This window comes from Curcuma longa, chromosome 11 (genome assembly GCF_044706935.1).
Source record: "Curcuma longa cultivar G26 ecotype Majalengka, Jawa Barat chromosome 11, ITB_CL_G26_1.1, whole genome shotgun sequence".
Classification (NCBI taxonomy): domain Eukaryota; kingdom Viridiplantae; phylum Streptophyta; class Magnoliopsida; order Zingiberales; family Zingiberaceae; genus Curcuma; species Curcuma longa.
This window is the reverse complement of record NC_133871.1, coordinates 20,672,090-20,691,060: the sequence shown is the minus strand read 5'-3', so window position 1 is coordinate 20,691,060 and position 18,971 is coordinate 20,672,090. Positions and strand designations below refer to the sequence as shown.

The 18,971-nt window shown below is 35.1% G+C and overlaps 2 protein-coding genes and 1 pseudogene across 2 annotated transcripts; 2 read left to right on the top strand and 1 right to left on the bottom strand.

Moving 5' to 3' along the window:
• Window positions 1–539: 539 nt before the first annotated feature.
• LOC141839365 (F-box/kelch-repeat protein At1g74510-like) lies at window positions 540–2,665 on the bottom strand (annotated as a pseudogene).
• Window positions 2,666–12,285: 9,620 nt separating this feature from the next.
• LOC141837313 (putative CCR4-associated factor 1 homolog 11) lies at window positions 12,286–12,732 on the top strand. The gene has a single exon (XM_074724738.1). The coding sequence runs from the start codon at window positions 12,286–12,288 to the stop codon at window positions 12,730–12,732; it is 447 nt and encodes a 148-aa protein (XP_074580839.1).
• Window positions 12,733–12,753: 21 nt separating this feature from the next.
• Window positions 12,754–13,128, top strand: LOC141837312 (putative CCR4-associated factor 1 homolog 11). Its single transcript, XM_074724737.1, has one exon. It carries the CDS (start codon window positions 12,754–12,756, stop codon window positions 13,126–13,128), a length of 375 nt encoding a protein of 124 aa, XP_074580838.1.
• Window positions 13,129–18,971: the final 5,843 nt, after the last annotated feature.

Here is an 18,971-nt window from a genome sequence, read left to right as displayed (position 1 = left end):
ATAATGAAAAATAAGATCATGGTGGTGCATCAATAGGCATATCTTGCTTTCTGGTATTGAACTAGTTCAATGAAGGCAGTCGAAAGTCGTTAAGAGCAAAATACACCCAGAAACATATGCATTAGTTTAACATCCACGATCAGCAAATGCAACTTATCTACTAAAACACTAATATAACAAGGTTCAAGTAATCACAGTGACACCAAAACCATTGAGAATTGCAAAGTTCTGAGCTTGATGGCACTCACTTTGAACTATTGAAGAGTAACTATATGGGAGGAAGAAGAATTTGAAATAACAAAAAACATTGTCTAGCATTAACAATTATCTACAAAACTAACTGATACAAATAACCAAGATAACATTTTCATTCACTGTCATGTATCATAAAATTAACAGAATGAATGGGGTGAAACTGAATACAAAAAGTAATGATGCAAATTGATGTTACAGATGTGGCAGATGTCAATTGATTCATCAGCTCAACCAAAATATCAGAGAAGGTAGAAACTACCCAATTAGGCAAAATTAGTGTTTTATGCCCCTCCCTTACAAGCCAGCATTGTACATCTTTCTTGCAAGAAGTAAAATACAATTATGCCTTGAATAAGAAAAATCAGCAGCCCATGACAGCACAGTTGAAAACAAAGTCTCCAGATTGCATAACGGCAATAGTTTCCACTCAGGCCGCCCTCCGTTTGGAACCCAAGAATTCAATTCAATCATCCCTCCGCGAGGTCCTCGGCGCCCAATAACTATTAATCGTTCGCCGCAGGCTCGGAAGGCGATGCCCAGCCGTTCATTGAGTCAGATCTCTCCGGCAACTTTCCCAGCCCTTCCCATGTATTATGCTCCTTGTTATACTTCATCACAACGTTGTCGGCGTAGCGAGCTGCATACAGCACATTGTTCACCACAGCTACAAGTGGTGGTGCACCATTCTCACCACTGAGACCGGCAGACATGTTTAGAATCAGTTTCCATGAGCCTCGCTCATTCGTATCTTTCCCCCGCATGTCAACACCTCCCTTTCATTAGCCATTCCACCAATAACATAAAATTTGCCATCCATGAACACCCCTGAACACACATCTTCCTTGCTCTATTCATGGGAGGAAGGGCCTCCCAGTCCGAGTTTCTGAGTCATACAGCTCTGCGGAGTTCAGAATCTCGCCGTTATTGGTAATGCCACCGGCTATAATGGCCTTGCCCAAGGCTAGCTGATCCAAACAGACATCTTGGTGAGTTCATAACAACTCCTGGGGGACAGAAGTACTCAAAATGCTATATCTCAAAACAACAGAAGAAATCATCTCCCGTCCAAAAACCAGGAGATCCGTGTCCACAGCAAGTGATTCCTTGTCTGAAAAGGTAAATGTTTCGGTAAGACTAGCAGGCATCGGAGGAACTTTTATCCAGCGTTTGCGATATGGATCAAATGCCTGCCATTGCAGGGCAGTGCATGAGAAATAGACCCAGTGTTCAGTAATTCCCTCCCTGCGTCGGTGCTTGTAGAGATCCCGAATCATCAAGCGGAAGGCACGGTTGACAGATGCAACTGCACCATAATCAGACCGAGAAAGATGCAGAAAGCATGTCATTATTAAATCCCCAGTGAGCCTGTTCAAAATGTTTGGATTACTGTGTGCCTCATTGCTTGTGTGATCATCAGAATCGTCGAGAGATTGATTCATATCTCCCTTGTTGGGGCTAACAGGTTGGTGCACAGATTTCTTCCTTTTACCTTGTTCCTCCTCCTCCACTTCTGCCAATCCTTCGTCTAATACTCGTTTCTTTGTGTTCAAGGACTCATGGAAGTGATAAGCCAGGTAATGCCAATTGGATTCTTGGTCAGAACTGCCCTCAAACACCCTGGAGATCAAATAAAGGCGGTCTTCCAACATATCTCCCAATTCCAAACCAAATGATAAAACCTAATTCCCTGCGGGGTACATTTTGAGGTCCCTATTCCCTTTACAAGAAATGATCCACCGGATCAAAAATGGAAAACCAACCACACCGTAACAACTAAAACTGAAACTTTTTTTTTCTACACAAAACGACTCTAGAATCAATGTTTAAACATCGTTTGCAGCGTTCGGTATACAATAAAAATTGAACTTTTGGCCCTTTTAGAAAATGCTACCCGGCCAAAATCGACGAATGGTCGATCTGGATGGCGAAAAATGTAACCTATCAATCTTATCATAGAGATTCCAAGAATGCTCTATTATTGGAGGGAAAGTAAGAAGAGGGCGGAACACCAGAGACATCGGAAACAAGAAACTGCCTCAAAAATTTAACCCACAAAACAAAGATCCCAGCTGAAAGACAAAAGCTTTACTCACAAACTGGCATCTTCTTCTCCGGATTTGGTCCCCTGAGTTCACAAACAAAAAAGAACCACAAAAAAAATCACATCTTTAGCATGCTCGGACCAAGACGGAGCTCATTATCATCGATTCAAAATCGAACAAATTACAGCAAAGAGGGAGGAACCAAACGGAGATCTCGAAGATGATAAAGCTGCGGATACTCACGATTGATGCTGGGCGAGGAGAGCGGATGAGGAAGAGAAGAAAGAGGAAAGGAGGCTCCTTTTTAGGCACTAAACTACCGTCTTCATTCCTCCTGGAATAACCACCCCCACCTTCCTCACTCCCTCCCTTCCTCCCTCCTCAGCCTTTTTATTTCTCTCATTTTATGGATTCTTTTCTAGATCAATTTTATTATTATTATTTTTTCTTCTAGTAGAATTATTTCGGCTGGTGGAGGGTCCCACACAATAGTGGAAGAGGTATTCATTTTTGTGATTAATATATACAAAAAATATTCAAAATTAAATACCACAATAAATGTATTAAACAGATAAATAGCACTATAAAATGTTAGGGGTAAAAAGAATCTTTTATTTATTTTTTCTAAAAAATAAAGATGATTAAATATCAACATTAAATTTAATTTATCAATTCTCCTTGTTACGATTTTATTTTTTTAAACTTTTTTAAACATGTAATTTAAATTTGATGAAAGAGTTTTTTTAATAAAAAATATTTTGTTTTTTGTTTTTTTTGGTTCACATGTTCTTAATTAAGGATGATTATAATTTGGGTAGTGTGAATTAATTAGCCATAATGCCAAGCCATAATTTCCCAACAACTATCGCATCAAGAATGCGAAGAATTATGAGTTTTCAAGACTATAATTGGGAGTGGCCCAAGCACGTGTTAGTTGAAAAGATAATTGGATTAGTGTGTGCCTTTCACCACTAGGGATTAAATAAAAATTAATCATTAAAATAAAATCTCATTGTTCATAAATATTTTTAAGTTTTTGTTTTAATTATTGCATGATAAAAATTATCCAAATGATATAAAAATAATAAGGATTGAAATTGTAGAATTGAGGTGGATTATACGATGATCTTGTAGTCATTTGGCCGGCTATGGAAAGGAACCTAACATAGTACTTTCTTATGATAGGGTTTTCTATCTATAGATTGAGCTATCACTCACCGAGCATACTATTCGTTTTGATTGCTTGTATACATAAGGTGAAACATCAAATTGGTTTGGCATTATAGCACTTAGGCTTTTGCGCAAATATAGTGTTTCACTAGCTCAAAGAACCTTGCTATATATGAGAATGAGGCTTCACTAATGCATTGTTGTGTCTTGCTACCCACACCTAGTCTTAAGTCATTGAACCCTCATACTGATCAATTGCTTTTTTATCGCAAAACTCTTTCTTTGCCCATAGGGACAAGTAAGAGATTATTGATTTTCTTGCTTCCGCTTCCTTACTCGCGCTTAGAGGTGACTCCAAGACATAGACGATGACCAAACTCATTTTGAAAAAAATAACCTACTTGACATAAAAGACAAGCATGGGAGGTTCATGATGCTTAACATAATTAAATAAGAAGCTAACAAATTAATTAAATACTAAACTTTGACTAAATATGCTTTTGATTTATTTAAAGTATGTAAATATAAATTTTTTTAATATTGAATAGGGGTAACTTAATAAATCTATTATTTACTTTAGAAGAAAAAACTAATTTTTATAAAAATTAATAATACTAATTTAGATATGATACGGCCAATGGTGGGGAGAAAAGGATGATTTGTAGTACATACAACAATAATTTATTAAAAGTTACAAAGAATGTGATATACAATTAATTAGTCCTATCATTATATTTTAATTATTTCCAATATTTTCTCACTATCATATTTTTAAAATTTGATAAAATTAAGAAATTTCTTGGGCCCTTATATTTCTAAGAAGTATCTTATTGGAACAAAACCAAAAGATTAAGCGCCGTTTTAGGTCTTTTCCCCTTAAACCTTTTCCACCTCAATATTATTAATTAATCACATGATCAACCAGAAAGTTATCGCTAGCAATTGGATTAAACAATGATAATTATTATTATTATCATAGTAGGATCCCCACAAGAAAATTGTTTCCTTGGATATTATAAATATTTCACATCCTCTCAACTTCTCTTTCCTTGTTGACAAGAACATGAGCAATTAATGTCCATTAATCATGCATGTAAATAAACCTTGAGTTGGCCTTTAATTAGGGTTTTGTTTAATTTATTTGTGTATTTTATGAAAATAATTTGTCAAAGCAAAAGCAAAAAGGGCAGGGGAAGGTGGCCACCTTCCTTCCCTAGCTCCTTCAAGCAATGCAACTACTGATCATCAAATAAACCTCTTAGTTCCTCGTTAAACTAATTAATTAAACCCCCTGTACATGCTGCAAGACTACTGAAAAGAAAAGACTACTGTATCTTCATCACGGTGGGGGAGGAGACGATGATGTCAGAGCCCTATAATAAACTCAATTTGAATGAACTTCTTTCAATCAAGCCAAATTAGACGATCCAATTGTTTGTGAGTTGGTGTGGTGTCGTTTGTCAAAGATTGAGTGAGTGGATGGACAACATAAGGGCGATCGACCTTTCGATCGATAGCCATATCCAAATTGAATGGTTGGGGCAAAGCATATATATATAGCATGATTGTAGTTTTTATGATATAGGTCAGATAATAACAACGCAAAAGTTGAAAATAACTATTTGATAATAAGATAGCCACTATTATTGATCATACTGGTTAGGATCTGATTGAGTTCTTTTTCACCCACTCCGGTTCGCCTCCTTTCCTTCCTACACAAAGGCGGCAATGGTGATTGTCCTTATTCGATGAGTCCGCTTTCAGAATCTTACTGATCAAAGCACATCAGTCGGAGGTTGACATTGTCAGTGTGACCCCTCTGACGGTCAAGTCAATATTGGAAGAGGAAAATGGAGAAGAATGACCTCTGCAGGTGAAAAAAATCATACATTTTACCTTCGCGATACCTTATACAATCGCGGAGGTGGGAGGTCTATGTAGACGACACATCGATCTTGAGTGGGTTACGTAAATGATCACACGAGCGAGGCACCGTCCATCGGCTAACCATACGGGTAGACCATTGCGTCGAGGGAGACAATTGTTCATCCATATCTCTGGTATTGTCTGGTCGTTCCTGATGTTACTCTTTAAATGGGTAGTCTAGTTAGAGTTGGTTTTATGTCAGAGACTGTGTGAAGTTGGTATCTGAGAGAGCCCGCTCAACCAAGATCTCTTATCGTTCCAATCACTATAGCCACCTAAGTAGAAAAGGTCAGGACTTAATAGGCCTTTGTAATAGTGAAAGGTATTGACCGAGTGTGCAAGCTGTTCTGATATGATGAGATTATTTGATTGGATTTACTCGAGGTTGCATCATGACTAATACTATTATATATATATAAAATCAGAGGAGACACAAGATCACATATTCTTCAATTACCCTATCCAAGACTTGTTATAGAGAAAGTTCAAAAGTTGATTTCACATGCAAAACCTAATTACAAAAGAATGGTCAGAATTTTCAGTAATAATAAAGAAGCATCCTAATTTTGACCAGGGTGAGACACCTTATTAATGATATATACTTATGATTCATCCTATATGAATAACTAGAAACAGAGTCAGTTTTGAAAAGAAAGGATAAATATAATGGATACTTATAATAAAATTAAGATATATGTATTAAACATAGATAGGATACTGGGTCATACATAATAGGATATTCAGGATATTGAACATTGTACCTCTCTTTTAGACTAATATAAAAATATTTATCTATCAAAGAAAATATAATATAATAATAATTATAAAAATGAAAATTTTATTGTAAGATTATTTTATTTATTTATATATTCTAAAAAACTAGTTAGTACTCTATAGCACATACCAAGCACATAATCATTATTGTTTAAAATAATTTAACTAATATAATTTCCATGCACGAGTTACGACAAACGATGAGTAACTATAATAATTATAATGAATTATTATTGAAATAGGAAAAGATTCTCACATCATAATAAATGGTATATATATATATAAGTGACCATAATACATGTGTGATGTTTTGGTCCATTCTTCTTGAAAGGAGGAGTACGTGGTGCCCTCTAGGCCTCATAATGGAGGGGAATTATATGCAATGTCCACTAACCCTAAAATTCCAAAAGCTAAAAGAATTTGTTCTCCAAAATGCTTGATTGAAATCTAATGCACTTTTTTTTTTCTCTCCACAATAAAAACCCTAATTAGCATCTAACACAATGAACTTGATGATGATGATGATTAATCTTCAAACCATAAGTTGGATAAAAAATTACCATGAGTGCAAAAGCTTAGCCAAGCATGAATGTAGAAGAAAAAAAAAGGGCGAAAGGGACAAGCTATCTAGAACCAACAAAGCTTTATCTCCACCAATAAGCACAACTCAAGTTTGAGTTGGCGTGATTGCAACATCTCTAGTTCCTTTTCCTTGTTATTGTTCAAATAACAATGACAAGTAAATTCATACATAGATATGGAATTTCTTTTTTGATTCAATAATTTTAGAGCTAGATGAAAAAGATTCGTTCAGATTTAAATTCTTTTGTTTGTTGATTAATTTGATCAATTTAATTAGTTAAACCGGAGGAACCGAATGATTCCTTTTGTCGCCTCTCGGAGTAGGAAAAGTCTTACAAGTTAAGTTTCGTAAGGGGATAGAACGCTAAGATGCTCTTGAATCGTAGGCTAAGTTTCAATGGAGGTGATGCCTTGTGGTGGATATGTTCTCATGGCTATGTCAATTGAAATTGAAGTGAAAGTTTTGTCGGGGGATCTAATTCTCGCGTCATTAGTGAAAGTGAGCTCATGGTCATACCGGACGTTTTTCATAATTCTAAAAATAAGGATCCTATTTTCCTGGATCATTTTGGTTTACTATATGGTTGTAAATGCTTAATATATATATATATATATAATTGAGAAAAAAATTAATAATTAATGACTTAATTACTCCCAACTTGGACCAAATTGGTCGGATTGAAATGTGATGTCTAAAACCAAAGTAGGCTACTTAATTTTGGGTGTAAATTAAACGTGGATGGTGCGTGGCGGGTCAAATCGGAGTGCGACCCGGCACCAACTTGTGGACTCTCCTTGTCAGTAGTTAACACCCAATCAAACACTCTTTGAGTATTTCCACATCCACCAAACATATTGAAAGCAACACAAAAAATCATCCACAAAATTATTAATTTCATTTTTTATTTAAAAAATAGAAATCGATTTTCAATTTTTCAAAAATCAGAATCGAACTTTGTTTCGTGCGTTCACCACCAAGTCCGTGTACCACTTGTGCTGTGGTGTTGGGGGCCACAGAGTCATACGATTTAAAATATATGTTGTGAGTGAGTTGATTAGAAGCGTACTAACTCGAGGTGTCTATGGGCCCGATCCAGGCCCAACTTGAGAACTTGTTCACTTTTATGGGCCTGGGATTTTATGAGAAGCTGACCTATACTTCAAAGGATGTAAACGAGCCCACGGGCGGGGTCAACTGGTCAGGACATGTATGCTTGCAAGAAGAGGTCGGCGGTTCGAGGGTCATTGGTAGCAATTGCGATAATATCAAAATCTGCCATGTACAAAACCCACGACCAACATGTCCTGGCCAGTCCCGCATTTACCGTGATTTACCTCCTCACAGATGGTCGGGGGGCCGATCGTGTGGGGCCGCTAGGTTGGCGGATTCCAACCTTTTTGCAAGAAGGATGTAAACGAGCCGAGCCAAAATAAATTTAACAGTGTTCAAAATTATTTATTTAGGCATTTATGAACATTGTTAGCATAACTATTATATTATTAATGAAATTTTTATTTATACGATTTTATTTTTAATATATTATATTATGAATATTACATTTGAAAAAAATATATATATAATTATTTATCAACATTTCATGTATACTATTTTTGAAAATTAAATTTTATTAATAAATAAATAAATTTATAAATTGTTCATATTGTTTCAAAATATTAAGAAACTGACTGGTATTTTTCTAAGAGTGAGTGTTTTTAGGTGCACTCAAAGCTGCTGGTTACTTCCAGTTGCAGGCAGAGATAGATCTTCTGACAGAAGCATTCGCATCAAAAAAAATGCAAACAGTACTTCATGGCTTCTGTGAGCTCCTCGCCGTCTCTCTTGGATGGACCTCAGTGATGTGCCCCGGGATCCACGCTAGCTGCTGCAGCCAAATTTCTCTCACTGGATCTCGCTGCAGATGCTTTCTCTCACCTTTTGACCATTTCTTCGAACACCCCTCTCCGCAGCTACGATCGTATGCATCAGCAGATCTTCGATCTCGTGATCAGATCAACGACGAGATTTTTAATTACCTTTCTTCCTCAGTTCTTGATCTTCGCTCTCATGAAAATTCAACCATAATTAATGGTAAATTTTAAAATTAAAAAGATGCCTACCATTTATAAAATCATCATTTTCAATTAAAATTAAATAGATATCTTATTTAACATGAACTGTTTAAAATATTTTTATATCATTTAATTATTCGATCGTATCAAAATTAACAATTAGTTTTTATAATATTCAATTAATTTTTATAATAGTAATTTTATATTTTTTTATTTTTATTTTTCTAAATGATAATCTGTTTAAAATACGAGCAAAATAAATAATGAAGACTCTAATACTTATTTTAAATAAATTTAACCAGGATCAACTGTAGACGCTACATTAGAAACTAATTATATTTTTATAATGTGCAAAAGTTAATAATTAATTTTGATAATGATGATTTTATATTATTTTAATTTTAATTTTAATAATAATTTATTTAAAATAATAATTTAATAAATAAAATAAATAATAAAAATTATATGACGTTCATTATATTTTAAATCATGAAATTTAATCATGAACTACAATACAATATATAGTAGTTATTTATTAATTTTTATAAAATATAAAAGTTAATAAATAGTTTTTATATATAAAATAATAAAAATAAAAATAATTCAGAGTTTCGTACTCATATAATTTTAATTAAAAATAAAATATTCATAATATTTTAATTGAAAAATAAAGTGCCATTTTAATTTTTTTTTTCTAATAATTAACTGTTATATCCTAAATAGAGCTGAACGCATCAAGAGTGGCACAGCACGGCGGATCTCAGGATGTGATATGATTCTCTGCATCTCTCTCTCCTTGTTCGCATGTCATTATTTAAGGTCATCCTCTATTAATCTGTTATTCACATGTTATTATTTTGTGAAAAAATAAATTAAAAATTTATAATTAATTAAAAAAACTTTAACTTTATTAAAATTTGACTTTTGTCCATTGTAATAAAGTTATCTCATAATATTTAATTCAATCATATTCTATAAATTTATCTCATAATATTCAATTCAATCATATTATGGAAGTCATCATTTTATATGTGTGAGTACTTGTTTTATCTTGTTAAAGTGGGCAAAGATCGAATTTCGACGAAGTCGAGGTAATGTCCTTCTCTATCATGATCAATTACAGTTTTCTAATTTACTTCTTCACATATGATCGTAGGATTAACCGTGTAGCACCGTTGAGATGATAAATTTCATTTTTTTACTGAAGTGAGTGGTTGTCTTGTTTGCGTGCAATTTACTTCTTTTTAAAGATCCATATGGAGATCTCGTTTGGCATCGAGTAGGATCGCCGGATCTCGTATCCAAACTACACTCCGTTCTCCCTGGCCAGGCAAGGATTCGCAGCTATGGCAGAGTAAGTTAACTTCATACATACACTGTTAGCGACATGACAAATTATATAAGTTGGCTCATCAGTTGTGCGACTGCAGGTTTTGATATATCCTGAAGGCATTGCAAGCTAAGAGGCCTGCAGCTACATCATCAGAAGCTTGCACCTGGAGATGGAGATGGATGACTTGAACGAGAGGCTATGGGAGTTGCTCGACACAATTAGTGATATAATTAAGCACTGCACAAGGCGCCATTATTATTAGTAGCTTAATTGTATGAATAGCTAAAATGAGATGGGGGAGAATGTACGTATAACCATCGATGGAGCAAATACCCATTCCAGCTTAAGTAAACAGAGATGGCTGGCAGTTGTACACGAGACATCCACGTGGTAATTCTGCGATTCTATCAGAAACATTAATTTATTTGTAAAATAAACTCTATTCAGTTGATATAGAAAAACTACTTGAGACAAGTGAATTAATCGAGTTAGTTGGGCCGAGTGATTTAATTGGATCGAATAATTTAGTAGAGCTAGACAAATGGAGAGATCTAGCTAGTCAAGCCACTTATATATGTGGACTTAGTGGATTGGTTGATTGTATTATATTATATTAATATGTCTAGTTGAGTCGATGGATTCTATATCACGAAGGATGAGGGTATTGTTCGACTTCGTCGAGATTCTAATCCTTGCTCTCTTCTGTAAGTCTGTTTCATTGTAACCAACTCAGCTATATTCTGAGGGCTTAAAACTGTATTGGATAAATTTTTTATAGTGATCGGCCCCATCGTCGAAACGATCTCATATCAGAAAACTCCCTAAAGGATTTTTTGGAGGCATGATATCATTATGTTGATAAAAGTCAACTACCAAAATAACATTTCAGCCAACAAATATATATTGCTAAGATCACCCGAATCGAAACAACACCTCAGTCAACAAATACATATTGTTAAGAGAACTCAAATCCGAAATCTTAAGCAACGCATGTCTCCATACTTACCAATTGAGATAAGACACTTCAAGCTATCGGTCCCATTTAAAGATCATCGATGGAGACTCCATGATTATGTACGATTTCAAGAGTGTTAATTTGCCATAAGATTTAAAAATGCTTCATGCAAATGCAATCATCTCCTTCTTCTTTGTTTTCTTCGTCACTCTCTTGTACTCGTACATTTAAGATTGAATATCCCATCAAAATTGAATTTGATCAAATTTTTTTAAAATAATCAAATCAATCAAATTTTTAAATAAAAAGTAAACAATTAAATTGATAAAATATTGATTAATTTAATTTTCGATCAAATTAACAGAAATAATTAAAATGTTTAAATATTATAAAAAATATACGAATAAATTATTTATTTAAAATTATTTTTTTATTTTGATTAATTTAATAAATTTGGTTTACTAGATTTAATCGAATAACAAATTTTAAAATCAAAATTAAACTAATTTAATTAATTTTAAAAAATTAAAAATTAAAAATAATTAAATTAAAATTTTAAATTTAATCAATTTATTTGATTTAATCAAACTGTATAATACTTTGGTAGCAGTGCTTCTCGAAACACTCACAACTTAAATTACACGGTAAATTATGCTATTTTTCGTTAAATTTTATTGTGTAATATTTATAAATTAGGAAAGATTTAGACATATGTCGTTGAGTTTTGTTAAAATAAATATATATAAATTAGGTCGGATGATATGAGTAAAATTCGTCATCTAAATCTTAGTGGTGTCGAATTATAATAGAAGTATTATATCAATTTATTAATTTCCAATCAAATCAATAAAGTAAACCGCAGTTAAGTTATAATAAATCATCAGAATTTTGAAATTCAAAATTCATTTACAGATCCAATTTAGAAATCCAACTCCAGTTATAATTAGGAAACTAATTCTAATTTGGAAAGAACTGACACAATTAATCAGAAATAATTTATCAAATACAGCACGAATAAACCACCAATCATATTGTTACGCAAACTTCGGAAATAATAACAGAATCTAGTAAGAATGGAACTCCGAAGATCTCTATAAATAAAGCTTAGATTGCAACCGATCCATCATCTCAGTCTCAATTCTACCGCCGCCCACTCGATTCTACACTCGGAGTTAGCAATGGGAGCCGTCGAAGTTTGGGAGCATAATCTACTGGAGCAGATGGAAACTATTGCCGTTCTTCGCCGCTCCTTCCCGATCGTCGCAATCGATACAGAGTTTTCCGGCTTCCTCCGAATCACCCCTCGCCGTGCTCCTGAAGAGGAGAGATACAGAGACCTCAAGTACAACGTGGACAATCTCCTCGTCATCCAGCTCGGGATCACTCTCTTCGACGCCTCCGGCAACCGGCCTCTGCCTCAACCCACATGGCAGATTAATTTCTCTGACTTTGACCCAGAGATCGACCCCTGCTCGCCGGAGGCCATTCGCCTCCTGGAGAACAGCGGCATCGATATGCAAAGGCAACGGCGCGAGGGAGTTTCTTCTATTCGCTGCGGCGCGCTGCTACAGGAGAAGCTTTTCGGCGGTGGCGGCTGTTCGTTCGTGACATTCCATGGCGCGTAGGACGTAGGGTATTTGATGAAAATGTTGACGGGCGGAAGGCCTCTGCCGGTGACGCTGCCGGAATTCATAACGACGGCGCGCGACATTTTCGGAGGAAGACTTTACGACGTCAAGTTCATGGCACGATTCTGCCATGGACTCCTCGGCGGACAGCTCGGTCTGATGAAGCTTGCGGATCTACTGAGGGTGGAGGCCGACGGCGTGGCTCACCAGGCTGGATTCGATAGTTTGGTCACCGGATTGACCTTCTACGAGATGCACAAGAAATGGGCCGTCCAGGACCAGCGAGACTCCATGATTCTTTACGGTTTCGAGAAGACGAGAACACTTGTCATAAGATCAAGCACGGATCATCTCCTTTCAGTCCGAGGAGGTTCATCATACCGCTGCCGATGATGCGCCATCCTTGTGCTTTTCCGTCTCAGTGCTTTGGAGGCGGTTTTGATTCTTCGATCTGTCTAACTTTGCATTTAATGATCAACTCACGTTGAATCTGAAATATATAATAACGCACTACAAATCTTGTTCTGAAACCCAAAATACAGAATCTGTTCAGAATCCTAGATTTTCATCAATTGTATTTGATTACTATAAAATGTTTTATATTGTATCAATAAAAAGAAAACAATTTTGCATTTTAATGCTCAGGAATTCCGAGTCTGATATATGTTCAGAAATACAAAAAGCCAATATCAAACTCAGATTTAAAGAGAAAACCCGGTATATGAATCAAATTCATTCTAAAATAATAAAATGGAGTTAAAAAATGAATAATTATATTAATTAGTTACATATGCTGATTATATTTTTCTCAGAAAAAGAAGAACTAACATATGGATAATTAGGGAATATTGAACATGAAGAAATCTGACAAATCTATCAGTCAATAAGATGGTTTTACTGCACTCAATTTTCTCTTGCCTTCACGACGACCAATAATACTCATCCTTCAAATTTCTAAATCTAAGCCGTAGTGGTGTGGTTATTTTTTATCAATCTAGTTAGCTTAATTCATTATGTTTATAGGTTAAAAGGGTATTCTCTTCCTTAGATTAAGTACTAGTAACGTGCTTTCCTTGATTCAAATTGAGTAGGTAACGCTGCGAGATTGGCGGTCAACGGTTCATCATTTTATATATGCACGATCCGGTCCAAAATTAAGAGATGGGGTCAGTCTTTATTAAGTCTGTCAATGGTGGACAGAGGTGAGTATTCGGTTAAAATCGAACCGAACCAAATCGAATTAATCGAAAATTGAATAAATTGATTTTTTTTGAACCAACCAAACTGACCGAATTTTTTAATAAAAATCGAATAAACCGAACTGATATTTTATCGGTTAATTCGATTTTCAACCGAATTAATCGATTTTTTTAAAATATTATGAATATTTTACTAATAAATTAAGGATTTATAAATTTATTTATTTAAAATATGTATAAATTATTTTTCTAATTCGGTTTATTCGGTTTAACCGAATAAGAAATTTTAAAATCGAAATCGAACCGAATTAATCGATTTTTTTAGAAAAAATAATTGAAATTCTGAAATAACCGAACTGAATTAAAAATTCGATTCGATTTATTCGATTTAACTAATTTTTTGCTCACCCCTGGTCACACCGCAATCTAATCACCGTCGATGAAATAGAGGTGGGCTTGCCCCGGTGGTGCTATAGGCGGTGTTGGTGCTGCAGGCAGTGCTAATGCTCCTATGGCAGCGGCGACCGTGTCCGCAATGGCCTAGGCCGCGTTCTACGATAAGGCATACGAGGCATGGGAGGAGCCGTGTGGTGTGGGGAGGGGAGGAAAGGAAAGACGGGGAGATTTTTATAATTCTAAAAATAATTTTATGTAAATCAAATGGACATTTAAAAAATAAATTAGTGAATAATTAAAGTATAATAATTAAATTAGTTAAATGACAAAAATTACGATATTAATTAAAAAAAGAAGGAAGATGATGTGGTGGTGGATACGGGTGAACAAAAAATCGGTTAAACCGAATAAACCGATTACCGAATTTTTAATTCGGTTCGATTATTTTAGAATTTCAATTATTTTTTAAAAAAAAAATCGGTTAATTTGGTTAATTCAGTTTGATTTTGATTTTAAAATTTCTTATTCGATTAAACCGAATTAATCAAATTAGAAAAATAATTTATAAATAAATGTATAAATCATTAATTCATTAGTAAAATATTCATAATATTTAAAAAAAATATGTTAATTCGGTTGAAAATCGAATTAACCGATAAAATATCGATTCGATTTATTCGTTTTGATTAAAAAATTCAGTCGGTTCGATTGGTTCGAAAAAAATTGATTTATTCGGTTTTCGATTAATTCGGTTCGATTCGATTCGATTTTAACGAATCTCCCGAATGGTGGATCAAATTTCCTTTGGATTAGATTTTTGTGAGATTGGCCTTTGTCAGAACAACTTTCTTCAGATCGAACGACAATGCCCAACGCAGTCTGCATTCAATCTGAGACAAGAGAATGGGCCAACTCCTTGATATGTGTGCGGTTGAGCTCTTTCGAGCGATCAGAGGCGCAATTGGGGCATTCTTCGTGAATCGACTTATGCAAAGTGTCTTTGTCAGATCTGTTGTTGTTGGGTGGAGGGAGATTGAGAACCGAACGAAGATCTCAATCTCTTACAATTGAGAAAGAACTTAGACAAAGAGTTAGGAAGGTTGAGTCAAGGTTTGACAAAGTCCCTTTGACGTTCAAGTTTGACCTTATAGAAAAATAGAAAAAATAAAAGGTGAAAATGAACAGTTAATAAATAGAGAATAATGAAACTTCTATGGTTTAACGTTGCAATCGGTTACTTTTGCTCGCGTCCATTAGACTTGTGCTCGAGAGTCCAAAGGCTTCAATTTACGTCTACGTGAATCCGGCCGCGTGTATGGTAATTATAGTAATAAATAGCAATTTGGCTTGCAGCGCCGATGTTCGACGTTATGCCTGTGAATCCAGTCTTCACCTTCCACCTAATAAATTGTGTGGGAAAGCTAGCGGTGCGACGCGTAGACGAAGCGTGAGGTTCTGCACGTAGCGGAATGGCTCGTACACAAGCTGTTTGTTTTAACGCTTGCTAAGAATCCATGCATATAATAACAGAGCTAGAAGAGTTTTGGCTGCTGCGGTGTGTAGTTGCTCCACCTTTTCCTACTAATCTTTCAAGTCATCAATTTTCACCTTCTCCCACCTAAAATTGCCGTAAAACTAATTAATAAGGTGTTTGGTTTAATGTCAAAGTACTTTGACGACTATGTGTGCATGACGCATAAACGATCGAGTTGTTCGGTTCACTGTTCAGGTGAAAACAAAACTTTCTCCATTTTGTTAGCGTGAAAATTATTTTTTTAATTAATTATAATGTGTATGTATTTATATATAGAATGGAAGTTACTTTCCTTTATTTACAAGTCTTTTATATGTTAGTATAATGTTTTTTTATTCATGATCGATCATGATGATTAATTAATTAAAAAATTATTTTGATCAATTATCGTGGATTATCAAGTTATCGATCAACGAATGGACTGACATGCACGTTTCTCAAAAATAATCATCAAAAGATATAAAGAGACTTAAAAAATACTTAAAATAGATATGATACAAAAAAGATCCCAACAAACTACTTGAAAGCTCAAGTTAAAATTGTGTATAAAAAAGGAGATTAAAGAGTTGAGAAAGTTAAGATTTTGTGTAAAGAAGGATATTAAAGATTAGAAAGAGGTTAGCACATGAAATCGAGCGCACATAAATATATATATATTATGGGGATAGTAAAGATTCCTTTATTTATAAACCAAAATTACAACTAAAAAGGAACCAAAAAATTCTATATAATTTCGACACATAGAACCCAAATTTTTCTATGGAATTTATAATTCCATAAAAAAAAATTATGTTTTTAATAAGTATAAAAAGGACCCCTTATGTCGTCCACCAAGAACTAGATCAGAGAGAACATCAGAGGCTTCAAGCGGAGATAACAAAGAGAGAGGCGTCAGTGTCTCTTCTTGTTTTCCTCTTGTCATTCCTTCCTCGCTCGGGTGTTGTCCTCCTTGTTCCCCATTTCATTGACGCTATCTGAGTCTTATCCTCACACTGCCGCAGCCATAGGAGATTAGAACAGAGAGATTTCAATCATCTGTTATGGGACAAATACTCGATCGGATTAACTAATCTCGCATTCATGATATATATAATTCTGCAACTAAATTTCATAGATCGGCAATAGAGTACTATTGGTTCTTGTGGTTATCAATGGTGATTTGCATTATCTGTTCGTTCCGAATGCAATTCCTATTGAACTATCCGTTGCTAGCATTTCAACTTTATTTGCACTATCAGGTTCCTATTGATTTGTGCTACCCTCCTCATTAACTTTGAGAATCACCGATCGAGCAATAAGCTCTAGATATTTTTACGTTTACCTATAGATATGTCTGCTAGTTCAATTCTTGAGTCATTGTTGGCAGAGCTACAATTAAGCTCAATACAACAGATTGGTTGTGATTGTATATGTTGATCTACTAATTTCTCTAGCTCTTTATTGGATTTGAGTATTAAATAAAGAGGAAAGAAGTATATAATGTTACACCTATATATATATGTTTTCTATCTCGGGCTTTTCTTGGTTGCTTTCTATGGGAACTAGATGATATGGTAAACTGAAGTATATATATATAGAGTAGAAAAGCAAAGATAAAGAATGTATAAAGTCAAGCTTATGTTGGCTAATGTAAATTTTATGATGGATCTATAGATAACTTAGTCATATTGACATTTATTATTGTTATCTCAATGGTCAACGTTTGATGAAACATCAGCCATGTGGTTTTGAAGGCTAACTTTTAGGGTGTAGTGTAGTGGTATTGGATCAAAGGTGATATCACATGATCTATCAAGAAGAGATCAGACGTATAACACAATATGTTCTATTAGCTCCAAGTTGTTATTCAATATGATACTCTTAATCCTTACCTATCCCTATCAATAGCCAACATGCCAAAATGGAAATTTAATCATTCACTATCAGTGTTTAATTTGGCCTAACCAATTTGCCAAACCAATGCAGATAAATCAGGTCAAATAATCATGCATTTTGTTTTTATGCACCAGGGTAAAAGTTGTCATATACAACATGACTTGTAATTCATATTATTATGACATGACTAGTTTGTTTTTTTTGATAAAGCTTACCGAACTACTTTTGAGGCTGGAAACATGTCTAATTTATCTATCAAAAAGTCACTTATCAAGCTCTAATCATACCTTTCCCAAGAACAAGAGGTGACCTATTAAACTGAGCCAGTCTGTTCATTGAAGTAACATTGCACATCCAAATTTGAATCCCGTCTGCTCGCTACCCACCGACGCTGCGACGCACCATCCTCGTTCGACCAGTTCACGCTGGTGACTGCTGTCGTACTCGTCGCAGCTGCAGCTGCAGCAGCAGCAACAGCCTGCACTACCAACTCTTTTTGCCATTTGCGTCTCTCACAGCTCACAAAACCTCTCTTCACAGTTCACACTATAAAATGATTCCTCTGTCACGCTTCTTATGCTTCCTCACACCGCAACCAACTCTTTTGGCCATTAATTGCTCACAAAACCTCTCTTCTCTTCTGCTTGTTCTGCGTCCCTTAACCTAAAACCTCTCTTCTCACACTATAAAATGATTCCTTTGTCACGCTTCTTACCGCCGCAAGACAACCGCTGCTAACAACGCTAACAAAAAGGTACAAGAAACCACTTCCCTTTCCTTTCCCGAAGTGAAGATCGGAGTCTTAGACCGAAAAAACAGGAACCAACTGGGGAGACGCTTGCCCGCGATGTGTTGCCTCTTTCAAGTTTGTTTCTATTCGAGAAATTTTTTGCATCTTGTTTGTTCCGACTGGAAACTTTGTCATCGTGGTTCTTTTTGTTATGATTTCGTGGTGGTTCTGTCCTGAAGATATTTCTTTGCTAAGTTTTCTTGTTTATTTTGTTTGATTCTAGCTTGAAAAGGATTTTTCTGCTAGTGCAAACTGCAAATCTGCAGCCGCTTTACTGCAAATCTGCAACTGCTTTAAATCCCAACCAAACTTTTACCCCAGCCAAAAACTTCATGGGGCAAGTTATAAAAGAAGAAGACAACTTAGAGAGAAACAGAGAGCGAGAGAGCCAAAAACTTCTTTACTTTCCACCTCTTCCATTTATATTCATTTTCCAACCAGG